We start from the raw sequence: 26,592 nt of genomic DNA, 5'->3' as shown, positions 1-26,592 counted from the left end.
TATAAAACAATGCTGAACTTTGACAAAGAAGTGATTTTTAAATGTTATATTATATACTATTATTGAGTGGAAATGGTAAATAAGACAATGAATGATCCTCTGCTGCTATCTAGTGGTTATAATGGGAATATCATGATATTAGCAGATGAAATGACCTAACTAAAAAGTGAGCAATATTGCATGTGAAAATTACTTTAAAAAAAAAAAAAAAAGTTTTCTACTGATTGGGGTCAGCCATCAGGAGTTAAAGGGAATGTTATACAACACTTTTCTGTTTTATGTTCTTATTTTTCTTTTACTTTTCACCTTTTTTCCTGTGGTATTGAAAATGGGGAGTGGGTTTGAACCTCTGCCACTTGTTTCACCCCTGATGAGTTTGTATATCCTTCCATACACAAGCTAGTTAATGGGCTTTTGGTCATTGACTTACAGAAAGTTTTCTGTAGGAGTTAGTGTCAGGGGCTAGAATACAGGGATCTTGCCTCAGTAAATGTGCAGTTGCACCTCTGTCTGAATATATTATGACACGCGCCGCATGGGAGCATTTCTGAGGTGTTTTCTCAGTTGTTTTCTCTCATCTCAGTTTTGTCATAATATGCTGCCACCTTACTGCATTAACAGTAGCATTTGTGATACATTTGGATTGTCAGGATTTGTCTTACAGCGTGTCTACAATGCAGCAGAAACAGTACTAGAAATACATGAGTGAACCCTTGAACCCATGAGTGGAAGAGATCCGGGGAACATCTGCACTGTGAGTCGATGCACCTCACGAGAGAAGAAGAAAGACCAGCAAGCAGGTAAACATGTATGTTTGTATGTCTGTGTGTTTTTTGTCAGTTTTTTGCACACCAGTTTAACGTAGTAACATTTATTCAAAAACATGGCGGTAACATAAACTTTGTTGTTTAAATTAACAAAATACTTTGTCAGCTTATTGAATTACCACATTAAAATTATTTTAACGAGCAACACTTATCTTATATTAACGTGAAGTTAACTAATGTGAAATTATGTTCATGTGATAACGTTGGCCAGTAGCTTATTGAGAAAATAAAATTGTATGTTATAGGTTAAACTAAAGTTTTATGGCTGCCTTTCTACTTTTAGCATTAGTTTGTTATAGTTTTTTTTTAATGGAATTTAAGATTTACTGCATTGTGTGTATGTGTGTGTGTGTGTGTGTTAAAGGCAACTGTACTGAAGCATCAAGAAACACATGAGCTTATGCCAGCCACACTGAAACTGATAATTCATGGCAAGAGAAGAACTTAACTATGATTTTGAGAGGTTTGTGTATTTCATATTGTTTTCATATGTCAGTTTACTGTAAAACTGAGGTACAGTTATGGTTACAGTAATCTTAATTACAGTAACTTATTGGCAACAGTGTCAACCCCTTGAAATGTCTAACAGTGTGCATTAAATTTAAGATTTGGTTTGCTTGTCGTTGATATTAATTACATCAAAAATATTTGTAAATATTAGTATAACAAAACATTGATATTCATATCCAGTATGTTCTGTTGTATTCACATATCATATAATTGCAGACTGTACAACATTTACATCATTTAAGAGTGTAAAAAGTGTGCTGAAATAAATGTGCAATGTAATGAGGTCATGTGACAGTTTGAGTCAGTATTGTTGTATAATGTAATTTGTTTCACGAAGAAATAGGCAGAATAACGTTTATACTGAGCTGAATTTGGTAAGCAGTAAGAGAGTTTTCCATTTTGATCAAAATCACAGTCGCTCAATTGGACGTGATCATATTAGAGTGAGTTTATGAGGTCAATGATATTCGACTCACCCGTCACATTGAGAGAAACAGAGCTTGAGTGTGATGATTTTGGTCTTTTATCTCTCTGTCCTCTACACCAGTACTGATCCTGATCAGATGTAGTTACTCCTCTGATAGTGAGAGTGTCTCTGTTTACAGTGTAACGCTTAGACGCCTGTAACATTACACTGTATCTGCCTTTATACCACTCATATCTCCACTCATATGTCTGGTAATATCTCCAGTCAGACGACTGGTAATATGTCAGGCCATTTCTCCATCTCCAGTCACTGTGAGACTCAATCACACACTTCAGATTGACTGTCTCTCCAGTGAATACAGGACTGTCTGGTCTCACAGTCAGTGTAGATCTGGGTGAATCTGTGAAGAAAGACAAAAATATGAAGTGACTCAAACAGCTCTTTGAGGGAAAAATACTTTGTAAATGTGTTATAAAACTACAATTCATTATGTTATGTCATCTCATAATATTGGTTCTGTTTTATTTGTTCCATTTGTAAATGTTATGGGTCTTGCTTCCGGTGTCATTCGCTTCCAGCTATTTTTAGCTGTACAAAACTGCTCGTTTTGCTGCTTGATATTGCAAACTGGTGTGACAGTCTTGCCATATTATTTTAATGTATAATCTTAATTATGAACACACTGGTATGTAGTGCAAACATTTTGACCATTTACAGTACTTTGTTATTCTTCCCTACAGCGGCTAATGAACCGGAAGTCTCGCACATTCACAGAAAACGGTTTACTTCCGCGTTGAAAAATAAGGTGGATAGCAACCTCTGTGTTTTGTATCAAGAGAGCGTCCATTATACATCTGTGTTATTATTTTCTTTGTTTTTTATTAATGTGTAATCATAATCATTGATCATTTCATTGTTCCATTTAATCAAATAATAATTTATTAATTTTTATTATTTATTATTTCACTTATTTCACACATGGAGATCCGTTCTAACAGACACATGCTCAGACAAACACCTAAATGTGGTGTTAGATCAGGAATGGACTTGAATAAGAGCCTCATGCAGAGAGCAATAGAGACACCAGAACAGAAATATTCATGATTCTGCTTAGTTACAAATACAGAATTATATTAGACCCATATGATTTCATTCTGTCTCTCACTACATACATTTAAACTATTTTAATTACTGAATTTTATGATGTAATGAATTGTATTTTTAAATGAGTTATCATTAATAAACAAGGAAGCTTCAATGTGTGACCTTCTGGATTCACCACATTTGATGAGCCATTACCATATTTCATGCTAAATTAAATCTGCCTAAACTTTTTTAGACATTATAATTATAATTATTAATAAACTGTAAGAATTTGACATGAAAGATGATGCATACATTTAATAAGGTTAGGGGGGGAAACTGCCCTTTATTTAGGCCAGGGGTTCTCAAAGTCTACATTCAAAGGTCCAAATATGAATTTTCATCAGTGTCAAAGGTCCGGACCGAAACAATCCGTTATTACAAAACTTGTTTTTAATAAACATACATAACAAATAAACACTAATTAAAAATAAATAAAGTGTCCTTTGCATTCAAAATACTGTACATTAATAACAATTGCAAGAATGGCAAAACAGTTCATTTAAGTATCAGCAACAGACGTTGACTAACATGGGTTTTTCTCTGGCCGATGCTGATATTTAGAAATCAGGGCAGCTGATGGCTGATATATGATGCTGATGTTTTTGGCCGATTTTCTTCGCCAAACCCCACCCCCTTCATCTCATAAAAGGGAATTTGAGTAAATGTTTATTGCAGGGTACAAGATAGTAATAGCTAGTGGTAGTTGTAGCCTAATTCATAGTAATAATACATGGCTCAAAATTAAGCACCTTCTCAAAACAGTTCTGAAGCATTCTTTTTGTTCATGTTTGTTGAAAAACAGCAGTGTTTCCCACAGACTTGCAAATGCAAATTAATTATCTTCCAGCAGGAGGCGCTGTTGGAGCAGGAGATATAGCTGTTTCCCCGGTAACGGCTGTAATCAAATAAGCGCTGCTCAAAAATGCTACTTTATCAGGCATTACAGGAAAGATGAAATGAAAATGACATCGAAGCTTTTTGATAGTTTTGATATAACTCAATGTATGGGAAACACTTGGACACTGCTAGAAGTCAAATGGCCGGCATAATCTAAGTAATAATAAAAAAATCTCATATTAGCGGTGAAGTGTCGCCCGATTAGGCTGTCAGACGCTCACTGGATGTCATGACAACAATGTCACGCAGGAAAACTTTAAATACCTCGCCTTCACTTTCATTTCAGACCATCTCCAAAAAGACATTAACAAAAAAAAACTAAACAAATGATTTACAAGTTTAACAGTTTATCAAAGTAGGAAATTAGTGCTCTTGAAATATGAAATAGAGGTTCTGATCCGGCCTCACCTTCACTACAGGTTTTGCTCTCGATGTATTAATACACATATGAGTAAATATAGATTGAAACAACATTACAGTATCATGATCACTGTTATGAACTCAAAATATCATTATGAGAAAAATACTGCACTAAATTAAATATCTGGTTTGCTTGTAGTTGGTGTTGATTAATAAAAATATTTCCAATTATGTGTAACAACTAAATGAAACACTGATTTGTATATTCAGTCAACATCTATGTTCTTTAATTCACATATTACACAATTTCATAGTGTACAACATTTACATAATTTAGGAGAATCATAAACTTTCAATAATGTCAAATAGGTTTATTTAGAAGGACAATGATATTCAACTCACCCTTCACTGAGAGATAAACAGAGCTTGAGTGTGATGAGACTGATCTTCCATCTATGTGTCCTCTACACGTGTACCGACCCGCATCAGATGTTTCAGATCGTTCAATAGTGAGAGTGTTTACAGTGTGACGCTCAGACACTTTAGTGCTGTCTTTATACCACTCATATCTCCAGTTACTGTGATCAGAGTTTATCTCACACTTCAGACTCACTCTCTCTCCAGTGAATACAGGACCGTTTGGAGTCGCAGTCAGTGAAGATCTGGGTAAAGCTGTGAAGAAAGACAAAAACATGAAGTGACTGAAACAGCAGTTCAGAGGAAAGAATTACCTTGTAAATGTGTCACAAAACTATATAGTTTTTATAGTCTATTATTAAAATATAGTCTATTTTTTGTTATTTTTTCATAACTTGGTCGAGTCGGAGTGAACTGTTGTGCTAATAGAGTCTCATGAACGCACAGTCGTGCACGGAGACCAACAGCCAAGGTCAGGATATTTGTTATAAAATGTTACATTTCGATTTGTTTTCCACCAAACCCCTGAACACGTGGCGTATCCGAATACAGTGGCGCAAAACAGGGTGTTCAGTATATGCAGTGCATAGGGGCCGAAATCATTCTGTAAAATCTTCTTTAATAAAACGTTATAAATAATCAAAAGCTTAGTTGTTAAAAATAATGCAATGAAACATTTTTATTTAACGTTTTTTAGCATTTTTAATGCGTTCAAAATGTATAATAAACTGAGTAGGCTACATATCAACCCGTTACTGTCACAGACAGAGTCAGATGAATAGAGGAGAAAACGCTCTGAGCGCAGAACAGAGAAGACAAGGAGAAAAGAACAATGCGTTAAAATAAGGACAGCAATATCCAAGTGAACTAACAGAAATTGGTAAGCTCTATAAAGACTCTATAAAGTAATTCAACATTTAATGTTGTTACTTATAAAAGGGCAAAGTGATTAACGTTAATATCAGTTCATTTCTGAGTATCTCTATTGCTCAAAAAATAAAAAAAGTCACGACATGTATGTGAATGGGTGTTTGATTTACATTTGAGAGAAACTGAGATTATTAACAAGGATACAAATAAGCCTCACCGAAAACTGCCGTTTTGAATTTAAAATAGGCCATTTGTGTGATTCAAGTAGATCAAGTAGAGGTTTTTTTTTTAACTCTTGCTTCTTCATACTTCGTATAAAACAATGCTGAACTTTGACAAAGAAGTGATTTTTAAATGTGATATTATATACTATTACGGAGTGGAAATGGTAAATGAGACAATGAATGATCCTCTGCTGCTGTCTAGTGGTTATAGTGGGAATATCATGACATTCATTTCAATAGTATTTGTTTTTCTACCAGGTGAACCTCTGCCACTTGTTTCACCCCTGATGAGTTTGTATATCCTTCCATACACAAGCTAGTTAATGGGCTTTTGGTCATTGACTTACAGAAAGTTTTCTGTGGGAGTTAGTGTCAGGGGCTAGAATACAGGGATCTTGCCTCAGTAAATGTGCAGTTGCACCTCTGTCTGAATATAGTATGACACGCGCCGCATGGGAGCATTTCTGAGGTGTTTTCTCAGTTGTTTTCTCTCATCTCAGTTTTGTCATAATATGCTGCCACATTACTCCATTAACTGATCATATAAATATATTTCCAGGCTTATGAAATCCATACGAGCTGCATTATGTGTTCATTGCCTGCTTGATCATCTGTAATCTAACGCTCTCTACGCAGCCGTTTATAAAGACGCCTGACATTTTACAAGTTTAGTTCATTTATCGACAAGAGCTGCTTATGTCAGAGAGAGTTTCTGCTAGTCAATAAAGAATAAATGGAACATTATCATTGATTCTGTTAAATTAAAATGACGAATCCATCATGACGGAGAAAATGAATCATAGATGGAGGTTTTAATCGCAGGTTAGAATTAAATCCTAATCCACATTTTGTTCATCTGTGGTTCAACACAACTCAACTTAAAATAAATAAATACCCCAAATCAACAAATCCTTGATTAGCTCTAAACTTTGCTTAATTTAATCCTTATTTGTGCAATAACCACGTTGTGCGTCTTTAAAAAAAAAAACGGAGTGCTATCTTTTCCCATTTTTCTTTCTTTCTTTTAATCTCTCGTTGTGGTCTTCGAAAAGAAGGATATAAAGCATTAGAACAACACAAAGATGAGTAAATGATGCCCTGATTTTCATTTTTGGTTGAACTATCCCTTTAATGTCACAATTTACATGACATTAAAATGAGACCCAGGATTTGAGTGTGCACTGCAGAATAACTGCATCACATCACATTTATCTGTCCAGTGTGTTTCTGTTCACTAACAGGTTCACTGTCAATGTGGATGCGTGTCCTGAGTTATATATTCACTTCAGTTATAATAATATGTGCTTGTCACTCTTATTAATAACTGAACTGTGCATGAATGTAACTTATTCATTTTTCTAAAACAAGTTTTAAAATCATTGATAACTGCACAGTATCTGTCTTATAAAGAAGGGTTTCCCAAACTGGGGTTTGCGACTTAATGAAAAGCTAATAATTAAATCAGAAAAAAAAAAATAACATTCAAAGAAATATTTAAAAAATAAAAACAACTAAAATAAAATGGTAAAAAAAAAATAATAATAAAGTGACTAAAAAACAAACATATCAAAAAACATTGTAAATGTGTATACAACTTCCAACATGATTAGTCAGATAGGCTCAATGAGGAGGACAATGATATTAAACTCACCCTTCACTGAGAGATAAACAGGAGAGCTGGAGTGTGATGAGACTGATCTTCCATCTATGTGTCCTTTACACGTGTACCAACCCACATCAGATGTTTCAGATCGTTCAATAGTGAGAGTGTTTACAGTGTGACGTTTAGACACTTTAGTGCTGTATTTATACCACTCATATCTCCAGTTACTGTGATCAGAGTTTATCTCACACGTCAGACTCACTCTCTCTCCAGTGAATACAGGACTGTTTGGAGTCACAGTCAGTGAAGATGTGGGTAAATCTGTGAAGAAAGACAAAAACATGAAGTGACTGAAACAGCTCATTCAGTGGAAAGAATTACTTTGTAAATGTGTTATAAAACTATACTGTTTAAACATTAATTAATGTAATTTCATAATGCTTGTGTTTTATTTATGTATTGTGATAAGTTTTCTCATCTCAGTTTATTTGAGGAGGCTCTGGCTCCGTCATGAAGCATCTCAGGATTCTCAATAGCAGCCTCTGTGTGTGTTGCTTCAAGGGAGCGACCATCCGTCTGTGTTATTTTCTTTCTTTTTTTTTATTAATTTATAATCATAATAATTTATAATTTAATTATTAAATTTAATCAATTATTCATTTTTATTATTTTACTTACTTCACCTGCTTTTGCAATGCTTGCTATTGTTGTTTAATCTTATGATTGTTTGGTTTCAAAACATATTTGCCTCCGTGAGAAAGAGAACGTCTATATTTCAAGGTTTTTAACGTCACAGATTGATGTTGTTTAAAACATTCATGAAATATTCATGATTCTGATTAGTTACAAATACAGAATTATATTAGACCCATATGATTTCACTCAGTCCCTCACTACATACATTTAAAATGTATTAATTACTGAATTTTATAAAGAAAGTTATTTTCTTTAAATCATGTATTATCATTAATAAACAAAGAATCTTGAATGTGTGATCTTCTGGATTCATCACATTTGATGTGCCATTATCATATTTCATGCTAAATTAAATCTGTCTAAACTTTTATTTTGGTTGAACTATAGACGATACATACTGTCACATTTGTCTATTGTGATATGTTATGACACATCATGTTGTTCTCCTTCAGTTATAATATGCAGATGTCACTCTAATTCAGTGGTTCTTAATCCTGGTTTTGGGGATGTCTCGATGTGGTTCTGCACGTCTCTCTTATTTAACACACCTGATTGCCTGATTAACAGAGAGCTAGATGAGCTGAACTGAACTGAGTGAGTCAGATAAAGGAGACATAAATGTGCAGATCGGGGTCCCCAGAACCAGGATTAAGAAGCACTAATAATTGAACTGTGTGTGAATGTAACTGTATTCAGCTTTCTAAAACGCGTTTTAAAACCACTAATAACTGCACAATATCAGTCCTATAAAGCAGGGTTAACCAAACTGAGGTTTGTGAGAGAACTGCAGGGGGTTGATGAAAATCTAATAATGAAATCATAAAAATATAAAAATTAAATTAAAAAAAATAAAATTAAAACAATCAAATTAAAACACAATAAAAAGATTAAATATTGAATTTGTTTATCTGCATGTCAAGTGACTACAGAATCTATCAAGTGTTTGTGGGAGTCAAGCCCAATAATATTTATATTGATTTCAGTACAGGTATTTACACTCTGTTTTATTTTATTTTTTATTTTTAGAACTGAAATACTACCTTCTATCATTGTACTAACTTAACAGCCATCCCATCACAATGCAGTGGTTTAAAATCAATTATCTGCCTAATGTGGCCCCTCATGCCCATATCTTATACAGGCATTTGTTTATAAATATTTACTATTTATGCCTTCATTAGTCAATAAATTTAAGCAAATTTGATTGCTCTTTTAGAAATTAAAGCTAAGAAAACCCTCAACTGATGGGTACCAATTAACTTTTCTATACAACTATAAATGAATCATTGTAACTCACTACCATTTGTTAATACTTTATGGAATAAATACAATGTAAATGTTCATCTTCCCTCTGAATCTTTCTGAATAGAAATGGCTACATTTCAGCATCATTAAACTGTCACATCAGCTGCTTCTGTTTTTTTTTTCTGCAGTGGAAACATCAGTTTTATTGATACTGATTTAATTTGATTAGTAACATAATTATTAATAAAAATGTAAGAATTTTCTATGAAAGATGACGCATACATTTAATAATGTTAGGGGAAAAAACTGCCCTTTATTTAGGCAAATAGTCAGCTTGAATCATATAAAATGTAATTTCTCAACAAAAATTGAGGCCAGTGAAAAAGCTGAGTTGCTAGTAATTTTGGAAAACCACTAGCCACAGTGACTGCAGAGCAAAAGCATTAATGTCAAGCCCTGCCTGTAATCATAGTGACAGAGACTAAAGTAAAAGTAAAGAGAGTGACTGTCTCTGCTCTGAACACACACTGATCTGATCCGGCCTCACCTTCACTACAGGTTTTGCTCTCGATGTATTAATACACATATGAGTAAATATTGATTGAAACAACATTACAGTATCATGATCACTGTTATGAACTCAAAATATCCTTATGAGAAAAATACTGCACTAAATTAACTATCTGGTTCGCTTGTAGTTGGTGTTGATTAATAAAAATATTTCCAATTATGTGTAACAACTAAATGAAACACTGATTTGTATATTCAGTCAACATCTATGTTCTTTAATTCACATATTACACAATTTCATAGTGTACAACATTTACATAATTTAGGAGAATCATAAACTTTCAATAACGTCAAATATGCTTATTCAGGAGGACAATGATATTCAACTCACCCTTCACTGAGAGATAAACAGAGCTTGAGTGTGATGAGACTGATCTTCCATCTATGTGTCCTTTACACGTGTACCAACCCGCATCAGATGTTTCAGATCGTTCAATAGTGAGAGTGTTTACAGTGTGACGCTCAGACACTTTAGTGCTGTCTTTATACCACTCATATCTCCAGTTACTGTGATCAGAGTTTATCACACACTTCAGACTCACTCTCTCTCCAGTGAATACAGGACCGTTTGGAGTCGCAGTCAGTGAAGATCTGGGTAAAGCTGTGAAGAAAGACAAGAACATGAAGTGACTCAAACAGCAGTTCAGAGGAAAGAATTACTTTGTAAATGTGTTATAAAACTATTCATTTTATTTTTATTATTTTACTTACTTCACCTGCTTTTGCAATGCGTGCTATTGTTGTTTAATCTTATGATTGTTTGGTTTCAAAACATATTTGCCTCCGTGAGAAAGAGAACGTCTATATTTCAAGGTTTTTAACGTCACAGATTGATGTTGTTTAAAACATTCATGAAATATTCATGATTCTGATTAGTTAAAAATACAGAATTATATTAGACCCATATGATTTCACTCGGTCCCTCACTACATACTCTTGAATGTGTGACCTTCTGGATTCACCACATTTGATGAGCCATTATCATATTTCATGCTAAATTAAATCTGTCTAAACTTTTATTTTGGTTGAACTATAGACGATACATACTGTCACATTTGTCTATTGTGATATGTTATGACACATCATGTTGTTCTCCTTCAGTTATAATATGCAGATGTCACTCTAATTCAGTGGTTCTTAATCCTGGTTTTGGGGATGTCTCGATGTGGTTCTGCACGTCTCTCTTATTTAACACACCTGATTGCCTGATTAACAGAGAGCTAGATGAGCTGAACTGAGTGAGTCAGATAAAGGAGACATAAATGTGCAGATCGGGGTCCCCAGAACCAGGATTAAGAAGCACTAATAACTGAACTGTGTGTGAATGTAACTGTATTCAGCTTTCTAAAACACGTTTTAAAATCACTAATAACTGCACAATATCAGTCCTATAAAGCAGGGTTAACCAAACCGAGGTTTGTGAGAGAACTGCAGGGGGTTGATGAAAATCTAATAATTAAATCATAAAAATACAAAATAATAAAATAAATCATTTAAAAATAAAAACAATCAAAATAAAACACAATAAAAATATGAAATATTTAATTTGTTTATTTGCATGTCAAGTGACCATTAACCGATATTAGATGAGTTTTTTTGAAAACTCTTGCTTCTTCATACTTCGTATAAAACAATGCTGAACTTTGACAAAGAAGTGATTTTTAATTGTGATATTATATACTATTACTGAGTGGAAATGGTAAATAAGACAATGAATGATCCTCTGCTGCTATCTAGTGGTTATAATGGGAATATCATGATATTAATTTCAATAGTATTTGTTTTTCTACCAGGTGACAGAAATCTTCCACTGAAGCATGGCACATTTTCATTCAATTATCTATATGAGAAAAAATGATAAAAAAAATAAATAAATAAAAATGCAGATGAAATTACCTAACTAAAAAGTGAGCAATAGTACATGTGTTTGAAGAAAATTACTTAAAAAATGCATTATACTGTCTGGGGTCAGCCCTCAGGAGTTAAAGAGGATGTTATACAACACACTTTTTTGTTTTTCTTTTCACTTTTCACCTTTTTTCCTATGGTAGTGAAAATGGGGAGGGGATTCAAACCTCTGCCACTTGTTTCACCCCTGATGAGTTTGTATATCCTTCCATACACAAGCTAGTTAATGGGCTTTTGGTCATTGACTTACAGAAAGTTTTCTGTAGGAGTTAGTGTCAGGGGCTAGAATACAGGGATCTTGCCTCAGTAAATGTGCAGTTGCACCTCTGTCTGAATATAGTATGACACGCGCCGCATGGGAGCATTTTTGTATTGGGTTGCACCATTAAGGATTAAACTTAAATCTAGATTAAATTGAGGTTTATCCAATAATTCGGTTGCAACAATCTTTAAAAATAAGCAGGTTTACATTTAAACCGAATCGTGCCAGTTGTTTTCTCTTATCTCGGTTTTGTCATAATATGCTGCCACATTACTGCATTAACTGTATACAGCATTAGAACAACACAAAGATGAGTAAATGATGACTTCATTTTCATTTTTGGTTGAACTATCCCTTTAATGTCACAATTTACATGACATTAAAATGAGACCCAGGATTTGAGTGTGCACTGCAGAATAACTGCATCACATCACATTTATCTGTCCAGTGTGTTTCTGTTCACTAACAGGTTCACTGTCAATGTGGATGCGTGTCCTGAGTTATATATTCACTTCAGTTATAATAATATGTGCTTGTCACTCTTATTAATAACTGAACTGTGCATGAATGTAACTTTTTCATTTTTCTAAAACAAGTTTTAAAATCATTGATAACTGCACATTATCTGTCTTATAAAGAAGGGTTTCCCAAACTGGGGTTTGTGAGTTAATGAAAAGCCAATAATTAAATCAGAAAAATGTAATATTCAAATAAATATTAAAAAAATCAAAATAAAACACCGTAAAAAAAAAAAAAAAAAGACTGAATATTTAATTTGTTTATCTGTATGTCATTGTTACGTTCTGTTAGTTTAGTTTTAATGGACCTTTAATTTGTTTCTCTTAGTTCCTGTTTCCTTTGTTCAAGTTTCCCACCACTCATCAGTTCCCCTGGACCAGTGGCGTAACTTAGTAATGACGGGCCCCAGTGCAGGTTATTACGACGGGCCCCTGGGGTGCACGGTTATGGAGCACATACAAACACAGCGCTCGTGTCTAGAAGGGAACCCATATATGCAAATTTGTGCCTAACCTACTTCATTTAGACCAACTAAAATCAGTATCTTATCAGTTTCTTATATTAATCGAAACTCAAATTGAAACTCTTTGCGTGCGTCTCTCTCTAACACACACGGCTGTGTGGCTGTGCGTGCGCCTGGCCGCAGCAGCCAGAAGTACCAAATTAATCGTGTTTAATTTTACAGTCATCAGCATGTGTTACCTATTGTATTTGCAAAGCACAGAAGGCAAGGTTATCAGAAGCGCTGTGGTGCTGAAATTACCGCAAACTTTGTTTTTTTTTGCACAGTAACCCAGTAATCACGGCAACCGCATTCCTCTCCGAAAAGCAAGAGACTAGATAAGAAAGAGGTCTAAAAATTATCAACACCATGTCCCGAATCATGGCCAACTTTAGCGGCAACAACCACACACAAATGTAATACCCACAAGCACATACACACAGTGGCGCCTGCAGGTGTACGGCTGTACGCACTGTGAGTACCGTAAGCACTCAGACTGACCTGAGATTTGCCCCGCAAACATTTCAGCAGTTATTATAGGACTGTGTGTCCCGTATTTCTGTTGACTGAACCAGCCATGCCATTAATTATGAATTTATCAGTCTTTTGCACGCCAAAGTCAATTTCTGCGTATAAACATTACGCCAAATAGAAACAGAAAATCGTGCTATACGCACTTTCATGAGATCGGGTTAGACTACAACAATTAGTAGTCTAATAGTTTGTAGTCTATTTTACAAATGAGCATACAACGAATTCATAACAATGTTTTACATTCAAGCTACCCGTAAAATTTTAGTGTAACATTCTTTAAAATCATCTGGAATGCAATAAAGTAATTTTTAAAGCTGTTTTTAAAGCATTTGCTGCATGGATTAAATCAAAAATAGGACCATAAATAATTCACATATCAGACAAAATTGGGCCTGGACACACATTAATCATCACAGGTGTCAACAAATGTGTGTTGTTGATCTTACTGTGAACAATTCATCCATTATATGTTTTTTTGTTTGTTTTTAATGTCACCTAGTAAGTTTTAATCAAAATCTCATAACTGAATCTTCCAGTGAAATGACAGACTTCTCTCTGGTGAAGTGTGCTGGACTTTAGTTCACTTAAATCCACCTCCAACGTGTGTTAGTAACAAATGATGAACAGAACCAAATCCTCACCTTGTCCTCCTCTTTTTTTTTTTTTGATAATTGGTTTAACTCAGAAAAATTCTGTTGCTACTTTACTTCTGTTTCATTGTGACTTTATAAAATGCAGCTGTCGCTGTCATTAATGACTGCCCTGTGTGCAAATGTTACTGTATTCAGTTCTTTAACACAAGTATCAGAATCATTGATAACTCAAATTGAAACTCTTTGCGTGCGTCTCTCTCTAACACACACGGCTGTGTGGCTGTGCGTGCGCCTGGCCGCAGCAGCCAGAAGTACCAAATTAATCGTGTTGAATTTTACAGTCATCAGCATGTGTTACCTATTGTATTTGCAAAGCACAGAAGGCAAGGTTATCAGAAGCGCTGTGGTGCTGAAATTACCGCAAACTTTGTTTTTTTTTGCACAGTAACCCAGTAATCACGGCAACCGCATTCCTCTCCGAAAAGCAAGAGACTAGATAAGAAAGAGGTCTAAAAATTATCAACACCATGTCCCGAATCATGGCCAACTTTAGCGGCAACAACCACACACAAATGTAATACCCACAAGCACATACACACAGTGGCGCCTGCAGGTGTACGGCTGTACGCACTGTGAGTACCGTAAGCACTCAGACTGACCTGAGATTTGCCCCGCAAACATTTCAGCAGTTATTATAGGACTGTGTGTCCCGTATTTCTGTTGACTGAACCAGCCATGCCATTAATTATGAATTTATCAGTCTTTTGCACGCCAAAGTCAATTTCTGCGTATAAACATTACGCCAAATAGAAACAGAAAATCGTGCTATACGCACTTTCATGAGATCGGGTTAGACTACAACAATTAGTAGTCTAATAGTTTGTAGTCTATTTTACAAATGAGCATACAACGAATTCATAACAATGTTTTACATTCAAGCTACCCGTAAAATTTTAGTGTAACATTCTTTAAAATCATCTGGAATGCAATAAAGTAATTTTTAAAGCTGTTTTTAAAGCATTTGCTGCATGGATTAAATCAAAAATAGGACCATAAATAATTCACATATCAGACAAAATTGGGCCTGGACACACATTAATCATCACAGGTGTCAACAAATGTGTGTTGTTGATCTTACTGTGAACAATTCATCCATTATATGTTTGTTTGTTTGTTTTTAACCCTCTGGGGTCCGAGGGTGTTTTGGGGCCTGGAAAAGTTTTGTCACCTAGTAAGTTTTAATCAAAATCTCATAACTGAATCTTCCAGTGAAATGACAGACTTCTCTCTGGTGAAGTGTGCTGGACTTTAGTTCACTTAAATCCACCTCCAACGTGTGTTAGTAACAAATGATGAACAGAACCAAATCCTCACCTTGTCCTCCTCTTTTTTTTTTTTTGATAATTGGTTTAACTCAGAAAAATTCTGTTGCTACTTTACTTCTGTTTCATTGTGACTTTATAAAATGCAGCTGTCGCTGTCATTAATGACTGCCCTGTGTGCAAATGTTACTGTATTCAGTTCTTTAACACAAGTATCAGAATCATTGATATCTATAATGAATCTGTCTTGTAAAGAAACATATTATGCCGTTCTGGGTTTGAACAAATAATGATTAAAAATTAAGTCCTTCAGTCTTCTTATAATAACATATATGTAGCTTGTACAGAAGAATATAAGAAAAGTGTTGAGCCACAAATATTGATTCTCTCCTCTACAGCTGTATCCACCACTGTAAGACTCATCAGATGTGATGCTGTAGACTCTCTCAGTGACGTCTCTGATGACGGAATCATCTTTAAACCAGCTGTATGTCCACTGAATGTTTCCTCCTCTCTGTATGTCACATGTGAGAGTGACTGTCTCTCCTCTGAACACACGCTGATCTGGAGTCACCTTCACTTCAGGTTTTACTGATAAACATAGAAGAAGATGCTGGTTGAAAAAGCATCGCAGTATCATGATTACTGCTACTAGCTCACAACACCGTTAGGTGAAAAACACTGCATTAAATGTAATATCTGATTTGCTTGTAGTTTGTGTTGACTATATCAAAATTTTTTGTAAAAACAAAATGAAACGCTGATATTTATATTCTGTCTATACATGTGTTTTTTTTTATTTTTTATTATTTGCTTTAAACAAACAGGGAACATTAATAGCCTGTATATTAAATACTGCAGTTGTAAGTGTAGACAACAGGGTTTACACAGCCATCATTTGAAAATATTGTATACAAAGTGATCAGCTAACTAATTAGCTGACTACATATGACATGCAGATGTATGTATATACCCATACACACACTTTCATATAACATGCATCCAAACACCCATATATATATATATATATATATATATACACACACACACGTACACATACAAATTCCCAAATGCATTTACACCCACATGTCACTATTAAGATACTTGACAGTGAAATAATTTAACTGACTAAAACATTGAATATACGAATACAAGAAGTTACTAGTGACTATTACACCTCTTATCTCTCAGGATACTGCTTGTTCCCTAACATAAACATAAGCAAGAACTAAACAAAGGCCGTAGTACAATAACCTAATTGTCGGATATCTTATAATTCTTTGTTGAAGAATTAAACAATATATAAAATTATTTAAAACTCTCAGAGTGCACCCCTAATCTTGACCCCTATGCCAATATGAAGTTATAAATCAAAATTGTTAATTAAGGATTTTATTGGGTTCCATATTCTTGAAAATATTTTTTGTCTATCTGATATCTTATATCTCAGCTCTTCTAGGGGTAACACATAGCTTAGATCTCTTAGCCAAACTTCGAATACAGGCACAGATTCAGACTTCCATTTCTGTAAAATTGCCTTTTTTGCTAAGATCATGCATAAAGAAACAGATTGTGACACATATTTACTTCCTATATCTGAGGTATCTCCAAAAATACCCAATTTTGGCTCAGGTGAAACATTAATTTTATATGCCTCTGAAATAAATCTGAATATACTTTGCCAGAGTGGTCTAATTTTATGACGTGTCCAAAATAAATGAGACAACGTGCCTTCTGAGATTTTACATTTGTTACATATTGAGGATACAGTTGGGAAAATCTTATGTAGTTTGGTCTTCGAATAATGAAGTCTGTGAATAACTTTGAATTGAATCACACTATGCCTTGCATTTAATAGAGCATTCGTGAATTTCATTAAGACATTCTTCCCATGACTGCCCAGACAATATACCAAGTTCCTTTTCCCATTCTTGCCTAATGTGATCAGTGTTTACATTCACCTTATCCAGTAGTAAAGCATAAAAGAAAGAAACAGTGCCTCGTTCTATTGGACTGCGATTACATATAATTTCAAGAGTTAGATGTATAGCCCTTTTTTCAAAACCAGTGAAATGTTTCCTAGTAAAATCTCTAATTTGTAAATACCGGAAAAAAATCTGTAGATAAAAGATCATATTTCAATTTAAGTTGACTAAATGAGCAAAATTTATTCTCAATATATAAATCTCTTATGGAAATTAAACCCTTTTGCTTCCATTGGGAGAAAACCTTGTCTTGTAAGCCAGGGGTAAAGGCATGGTTTTTACAAATTGGGCTGTCCAAATATATATGTGGAAGATCCAAAAATGATTTAATCTGTTTCCAAATCTCTAGAGAGTTATTTATTACTATATTTTCATTATAAAACCTTGACTCAATTTTTATTGGACTATTCAACAAAGCCTCTAAAGATGTCGTCCTACAAGAAGTTCTTTCTAACCAAACCCATTCTGGTATCTCCACTTTATTTTCTGGAGTTTGTCTCCACCAAGAAAGGAACTGTAAATTAACGGCCCAGTAGTAACTTCTGAAGGAAGGAAGACCAAATCCTCCTTCTGCTTTGGGCTTGCATAGATGTTTTTTAGATATTCTGACAGCTTTATAATTCCAAATAAAATAAATAATTATAGAATCTAATTTTGTAAATAGTTTCGCCGGTATCAGAGCTGGAATAGAACAAAATAAATACAAAAATCGAGGAAGCGTTACCATTTTGATTGCATTGATCTTTCCTGCCATAGACATAGGTAAAGTCCTCCAAAATTTTATATTATCTTTTAGCTGATTCACATGCCAGTTCACCTTTAGAAGTGCATCTGCCTTTCTTGTGATTATAATTCCTAAATGTTTAAATGTATTATGAGCAATTTTAAATGGTATAGAATTTAAAAATGTTTTGTCAATATCCTCAGTTATGGGCATTAACTCACTTTTATCCCAATTTATTGTAAAACCCGATAGTTTATTAAATAATTCTGAAAGCTTCAAAAGAGGTGGAATAGACAATTCTGGCTTTGCTATATATAAAAGTACATCATCTGCATATAAAGATATATATTGGGGTCTATCATTAATTAAAATAGGGGCAATTTCAACATTCTGCCTGACACTCTCTGCCAAGGGTTCCATCGCTAGTGCAAATAGGTAGGGGGAGAGAGGACAGCCTTGGCGTGTTCCTCTGTATAGTGGGAATGAGGCTGAAAATGTCAAGTTTGTAAGCACCGAAGCTTTTGGATTATCATACAAAATATTTATCCACTGAATGAATTTGTCCCCAAATCCAAATCTTTTTAGAGTTGCAAACATATAAGGCCATTCAATTTGATCAAATGCACGTTGTGCATCTAAGGAAATCAAACATGCTTTTGTTGTATGTTTCGTGTATATTATATTATACAGACGTCTCAAGTTTGATTGTATGTGCCGATTTGGCATAAATCCTGTCTGATCTTGATTTATGATTGAACATATATACTGTTGCAGTCTATTAGCTAATACCTTACTAATAATTTTTGTCTATATTGGAATAAGAGAGACTGGACGATATGATGACAACTTCATTTTATCCCGTCCAGGCTTAGGTATCAATACTATGTTAGCATTATAAAGTGTTGGGGGGAGTTTCAATTGAGAGAATGAATAATTGATCATACGAAGAAATACTGGGGCGAGAATCTCCCAGAATTTTTTATAATATTCGGCACTAAACCCATCTGAGCCTGCACATTTATTATTAGGAAGGTTATTAACAACTTCGTTTACCTCATTTAGAGTAATTTCCTTTTCCAACATTTCAACAGCTTCTTCACTTATTTGGGGAAGATCAATATTAGATAAGAATTTATTTATTTCATTTGTATCTATATTTCCTTTAGATGTGTATACTTCTTTATAAAAGTCTGCAAAGCATTTATTTATCCGTTTCGGATCAGTTATTATTTCCCCACTCTCTGTCTGAATCGTATGAATGGCTCTAGATGCTTGGAACTGTTTAAGCTGTCGAGCTAGGTGTTTGTGAGGCTTCTCACCTAATTCAAAATGGCGTTGTTTAATTTGATTAAGTTGTTTAGCAATTTTTTTGGCAATAATATAATTATATTCGCTTCTCAAAGTTACTATTTTCTTTAAAGTAGTTGAACAACTATTGTTTTTATAACTTTCCTTTAATTCAGTCATTTGTTTATCAATTTCATTTAATCTCTTTTTATCTTCTTTGTTTTTTCGGATCTGAAATGAAATTATATCTCCCCTGATAACAGCTTTCATTGAATCCCATACTACAGAGTCTGTCACGTTGCCAATATCGTTTTCAGACAAAAAGTACCCAATTTTGTATTTTATGTAATCACAGAATTTAATGTCATTCATCAGAGAGTTGTCAAATCTCCAATTATAAGTCCCTTTTTCCGACTTCAATTTTAGATCCAGTGATAATGGGCCATTATCTGATATTAATCTGTTATGATATTGAGTGGATTTAACCATTTTTAACAAACTAGAATCTATAATAAAAAGGTCAATTCTGGAATAGGACTTATGTACTGATGAGTAAAAAGAATATTCTCGAGCTGATGGGTTTAAACACCGCCAGATGTCTATCATATTGAAATTTCTCAAATAATTTAACTATTTAAAGTGGCTGCAGATTTACTTTTTGTGGTGCGACTAGGCCGTGCATTTTTAACTGGGTCAATAACACAATTAAAATCTCCCCCAATAATCACGTTACATAAAGCAAAGTCAGGTATTTTGTCTAAAAGCATTTCAAAAAAACTCAGGTCATCATAATTAGGACCATATAGGTTAACCAATGTAATAGGAACTGAATTTATTTCACCATAAACAATTATATATCTACCATTTTTATCAGATATTGTCTGTTTATGTATAAATGGTACTTGCTTTTTTACAATAACTGCAACTTCCCTTGATTTAGTAGAGAAGTTTGATTGATATACTTGAGCTGCCCATCCAGGATTAAGAAGAGCCTTTGCTGTTTGTCTTATATGAGTCTCTTGTAGAAATATAATTTCAGCATTTAATTTATTAATATGAGTATATACCTTACGTCTTTTCACTGGATGATTCATACCTCTCACATTCCAACTCAGAAGCCTTACTATGCTTTCTCTGTGTGTTTGCTCTATTCTAAATATTTATATAAAATAATTATTTTTTCTGATATGATATCCGATGCTAGTTTAATTTTACCAGGCCTTTCATCCGAACCATAATTATACCCCCTTCCCAAGAACAAATCAGAACAGGCATATACAAACAGAAAACCCCTTATTCCCCCCCACCCTTTCCCATCAGTCAAATGACTTAGCTCCACGTTACTACCGGAACACTCACCACCGATGCAACGTAATCTTCCGTGTCCCCCGAAAAGAAAGAAAGAAGAAAAAAACAAAACAATCTTCCTCCGTTAAGATACAGTAGAATATAAACATGAATAACCTGTTTTATGAACCTCCTAATTGTCCATAATGTTCACTGTTATTTCAAATAAAGTTTGATGAAGTCTTCTTTATTTCAATCTGATCTGTTCCTTACATTTAGTCCACAGGCCAATTGTCCACGACTCATGACAAGTAGATTCCAGCCTCCTCTGGTGTGTCAAATGTTTTAGTCTCACCTTCTTTTGCGGTCGCGATGAGTGTAGATGGAAATCGAAACCCATACTTGACAACAAGATTTTTGCATTTTTTCGGCAAATCGGTATCTCTGCTTCAACACATCCGAGGTCAAATCTGGAAAAATGTGCACTCTTTTTCCTTTGTATTCTAGAGATTTCCTCTGGCCAGCTTCATGATTAATTATTTCGTTGGGAATGGTGTACCCTGATTACAAACACTCTTGGACGATCATCTCTCTGTCTTCGCTGAGCCCTGTGCGCACGATCAATCTGGATAGGTTTGATGAAGTTTTCGGAACCCAGCAGTTTTGGAAGTAATTCCGCTATAAACTCGGTAGGTCTGCCGTTTTCTTCCTTCTCTGCAACTCCTATCAGCCGAATGTTATTGCGTCTGGAGCAGGACTCGAGGTCGTTACATTTATCTCTGAGTCTCTTACACTCATCCAGTATTTCTGCACACTGTTTTTCTACGCACGTCAGACGTGTTTCTTCACTCTTAAAAATAAAGGTGCTTCAAAAGGTTCTTCAAGCGATGCCATAGAAGAACCATTTTTGGTTCCACAAAGAACCATTCAGTCAAAGGTTCTTTAAAGAACCATCTCTTTCTTACCTTTTTGTAATCTGAAGAACCTTATTTCGCCACAAAGAACCTTTTGTGAAACAGAAAGGTTCTTCAGATGTTAAAGGTTCTTTATGGAACCATTTAGACAAAAAGGTTCTTCTATGGCATCGTGAAGCACCTTTATTTTTAAGAGTGTTGGTTCGTAACGGCCTCTTCGATTGTCGTGACTTTTTCCGCCATGGTTGTCAGCGTTGATCGTAGCTCAGTCAATGTTTGCGTGAACGTGTCGAATTTTTGGCTAAATGAGGCATTAAGGGCTGTTATGGCGTCCATGATGTCTTGAGTGCTAGGAGAAATTGCGCTAGCTAGTTGGCCTCGGCTCCCCCGTAGCATTGCTTGAGGCCTTGCCCTGAACGTCGACCTCTTCATGTAGTTTGCCGTCTTTTTTCATTTGTTTTGGCATTGTTGTGGTTTTATTAACTTGACTTATGAACAACTTTAAAGGTTAAACGTTAAATTTCAGATTCATTTATTACGAAATTATTCGGAGGATTAGCGGAGCTTAGACAAAAGCGGCTATCTCCATGCGAACCGGAACCGGAAGTCCATACATGTATGTTTTTGTGTATTCACATATCACACAATAGCAACTTGCACAACGTTTACAACATCTGAATAATTTTATACATGCAATAAACCTTCAATATAACTAGTAGTGAAACAGACTTTTATGCTAAGTTTGCAAATTTATACATACTATGCTGTAACAATTCATGCAAAGTTGCTTTTCTTTAATTGAGTTCACTGAATTAAACACGATGAGCTCAGATAAAAGCAATGTAGCAGAATATGTGTTTGAGCCATTGTATGTGTTCTGTTTCACATGAAATAAGTAATCAGAATACAGTATAAAATACTAACAGATCTAAAAGAATAATGACTAAAAGTGAATTGCTTCAGTCCTTTATAAGAACAGATGTGGTTGATACAGAAGAGTATAAGAGAAGTGTTGAGCCACAAATATTGATTTAAATGTGTTTTAAACAGATGTGACTCTGAAGACTCACCTGATACAGTCAGTGTAACAGCAGCACTGGTGTCTGATCTCTTTGCTTCACAGCTGTATTTACTATTATCAGACACAGATGTGATGGTGTAGACTCTCTCAGTGACGTGTCTGATGACTGAACCATCTTTAAACCAGCTGTATGTCCACTGAATGTGTTCTCCTCTCTGTATGTCACATGTGAGAGTGACTGGCGTCGCCTTCACTACAGATGTCACTGATGAAAACATAGACGTAAATATTGAAAAAGCGCCACAGTTTCATGACCACTGTTATGATCTCAAAACTTCATGAGAAAAAGCATGCATTAAAATAAAGACCTAATTTGCTTGTGGTTTGTGTCGATTACATTAAAAATATTTACAATTATTATTAAAACTAAATATAATATTTAGTCCACATGTATGCTCTTTTAAATTCATCACAAGTAAGTCACAAAAATATTCACATATTACACAATTGCAGCTTGTCTAATATTTACAATATAACTTAAGTAAATTTTCAGTATTATTAAGTTATATTATGGTAATGTGAAACTTTTCACTATATCCAGAAAGAGTTAAATGTGTTAATGTCACTTTATAGTTTTTATTATTTATTTATTTATAAAGGTTTTTGCTTTATTTTGTGAATGATAGTCAGCTGTTGACCTGCTGATCAACAGCACTAGTAAAGTAAGTATTTTATAATTCTTCACAAACAGTAAGTATTTTAAAGGTGATCTAATGCCATTCAGACTTTTCTCAGACTGATGAGAAGCAGCTCACTGCAGGTGTAATGCTTTTTGTTTGGTCTGTATTTATAGCTGTTAAACAGTTCCTGTTCTGACCTGTAGATGGGACTGTTTTCATTTGGCAGGTTTTAAAATTACTGATAAGAAATTGGGAACTTATAACTTTTAGCTGACTGTTTTCAGTCTCTTATCTCCAACAAGCTTTCCAACCAAAATTATATTAAGGAATAACACTAAGCGTAATTGATGCACAAGATCTGAATGGCACACAGTCATTAATTACAGTGAAAACTGTTGCATTAAACTAGGTTGTTTTCCTATATTTAACTTTGAAAGTAAAATAAAATAAAATATAATAAAATAAAATGCATGAATCTCAGAGTGACTTGGTGACTTATTTTTTTAACAGCACAAGAAAAGAGAACAAGTATGAACTCACTGGATGAGCTTGTCTTGTTGTTATCATGTGTCATCTTCTCTGACATTTCAGAAATACCTCAGAATTAAGCAAACAAAACTCACTGTCCAGAAGTCAATTCTGTAATACAGTGAACTATGATCTCTTGACATGAATGTCTGACTGAACTACTGAATGAACTACGAATAAATGAATGAATTAATGAATGAATGAATGAACGAATGAATGGCAGACTACAGAAGCAGCAGTGTTTGAGTAGCATAAGGACCTACACAAATCATTCTGTGTGAAGATGTATGACAGCAAAATATGAACATAAAACAGGGGTGTCCAAACTCGGTCCTAGAGGGCCGGTGTCCTGCAAAGTTTAGCACCAACTTGCTTCAACACACCTGCCTGGAAGTTTCTAGTATGCTTATGGCAAGACTATGATTAGCTGATACAGGTGTGTTTAATTGGGAGGAGCAGGATTAGACACCCCTGACATAAAACATCAGTAAGACATAAATCAGGGGTCTCTAAACTCTGTCCTGGAGGGCCGGTGTCCAACAGAGTTTAGTTCCGACCCTAATTAAACACACTTGAACCAGCTAGTCAAGGCCTTACTAGGTATACTTGAAACTTCCAGCCAGGTGTGTTGAGGCAAGTTGGAGCTAAACTCTGCAGGACGCCGGCCCTCCAGGACCGAATTTGGAGACCCCTGACATAAATGTTGTTGGAGTAGTAGACAAATACTACAACACAATTCACATTTGTTCAATAAAGTAAATCAAAATTGCTGCAGTCAGAGGTGTAAAGTATTTGAGTAAATAAATTACTGTACTTGAGTATCTTTTTGGATACTTAGTTTCAAAAATATTAGCAACTTTTACTCTCTACTTCACTACATTTTTGAATATGTATCTTCTCTTTACTCCACTACATTAGTAATGAGTGTTGCAGTTTTACATTACATTTTGCATGACATCTAGCTTTTTCTGCAGCAGTTTATTATTGCTACAAAATAAGTGATATCGCCAACTACAGGGCACTGAAAGTACTATAGCTTGTGAGTTTTGCCCTTACTCACCCAAACTAGTCAACAAGGCTACTTTATGTGAATGCGAGTTCCTTAGCAAGTAGTTGTGAGTCACAGGTGTTTTATATATGAGATGAGGACATGACTGCAGCCGGCAATGAGTCCCAAACCAGCACAGCCAGTGCAAGAAGGCTTTGACTTTTTAATTTTATTTGCAATTTTTGTGCAATTTTGAGGTGTTCAATTTTATTTGAAGTGTTCACTGTCATGTCTCTTTACTAATACACCTTTGAGCCTATATTTAGTATAAGTGAAATACTTAAGCACTGTTCAAATGAGATACTCTAAGACTTTTACTTGTTGTTTGGAATTGGTGACTTGTAATTTGTAATGGAGTAATTTTCACTGTAAGGTATCTGAACTTTTACTGAAGTATGGTTTTAATGTACTCTTTACACCTCTGTAGTGCTGCACAGTACCTTGAAAGGTTTCAGAATCTGTTTCACCTTGAGCGCTTGCAGAAACGGTTGTTTCACCTTGACTGAGTTCAGAGTAGATAAGGGACATAAGCACTAAAAGCAGAAGAAAAACAGATATGCATTTCCATTGATTAAACACAATGCAGATCACACACTGAAACAAGTCTAGAGTTTATTCTACATCAGTCACACACAATGACGTCCCATGACTCTGAGAGTCTATTTACAGATGGATTCACTTCTGCTCAGACGATAGAGAAGCAGTTTGATCCACTGACATTCAGACCCGTGTTTGTTTCTTAAGCTTTGTGTTAGCTTAGCCTCTATGTTGCTCCCTCTTTTTGCTTTTCTATTAGTATAACTATTCATGTTCTACCAATTTTGTATTGTTCCTTCTGTTTGTTTCTCCTGATTGTGTATGCTACATGTTTGTAAAATATGAAAGATGTTATTAGAATATATAAATAATATATAGAATCATTCACTTTTCATGCCACTAAAACTCCACTTTTTGTTTTAAGGCACTCGCATAGCAATTTGGTTACAACCAAATATTAGCATAAATGTGATTAATATTTCACACCACTGATTCTTCACTGGAACAAAACAAACTACAGACTCAAATTAGGTCAAAGTGTTTGAGATACACTCAGCTTCACTTCCTGGTTGCCGTCGACACCATTGACTCAACAAATTCAACAAATGCTGTGTCCCAATGTGCCAACTTATACTACGCCTTTATGTACTCTTTTGGTGAGGAAAAGGTACACACTTTTGAGTGTGTAGTAGAAGAGTAGGAAAGCTTTGGGACCAATAGGTAAGCCCCTCCCCTCGAACGCAGATGAGCCAATGGCAGTTGAGTATCATCTGCACGGGGACCAGAACTCAGACATCTTTAGGTTTCAGTGCCATAGAGAAACATTGTAAGATCCAAAGCTCTCATCAGTTTGATGGTGTTTATGCTACAAAAATGGAAAAAACTATGTGCCTGGGGTACTTCAAACACTGATTCCGGGTATCCTGAGAGGATAGGCAATGAAATGTATTTTATTCTATTTCCTAAACCCAAGCAAAACAGAGTTTGTAGGGGCTTTCTTCTCGATGCCCCGGTTTCGCCCTCTGAACTTTTTCATGCGTTGACATCAATTGAGACGGTCGTTGAAAAGTTCAGGGAGGCGAAGGCGTGCTCAGCGGCCTTCAAAACCTTCATTCCACGAAGGTCCAGGTCTGAGCCCGAACAACCCAG

General features: G+C 34.9%; 1 protein-coding gene across 1 annotated transcript; it reads right to left on the bottom strand.

Annotated features, from left to right (window-relative positions):
• Positions 1-1,813: 1,813 nt before the first annotated feature.
• LOC107681478 (B-cell receptor CD22-like) lies at positions 1,814-16,072 on the bottom strand (the record flags this gene model as incomplete). The annotated part of the gene is made up of 5 exons (XM_016477779.1): positions 15,829-16,072; positions 10,124-10,393; positions 7,330-7,602; positions 4,570-4,839; positions 1,814-2,164 (listed from the first exon to the last, which is right to left on the bottom strand). Coding segments are annotated over exons 1-5 (1,408 nt in total), but the record flags the coding sequence as incomplete, so codon positions are not given.
• Between the last annotated feature and the right edge of the window lie 10,520 nt (positions 16,073-26,592).

This window comes from Sinocyclocheilus anshuiensis, unplaced genomic scaffold (assembly GCF_001515605.1).
Source record: "Sinocyclocheilus anshuiensis isolate Anshui unplaced genomic scaffold, SAMN03320099.WGS_v1.1 scaffold2816, whole genome shotgun sequence".
NCBI lineage: Eukaryota > Metazoa > Chordata > Actinopteri > Cypriniformes > Cyprinidae > Sinocyclocheilus > Sinocyclocheilus anshuiensis.
This window is presented reverse-complemented; position numbering and strand designations above follow the sequence as displayed.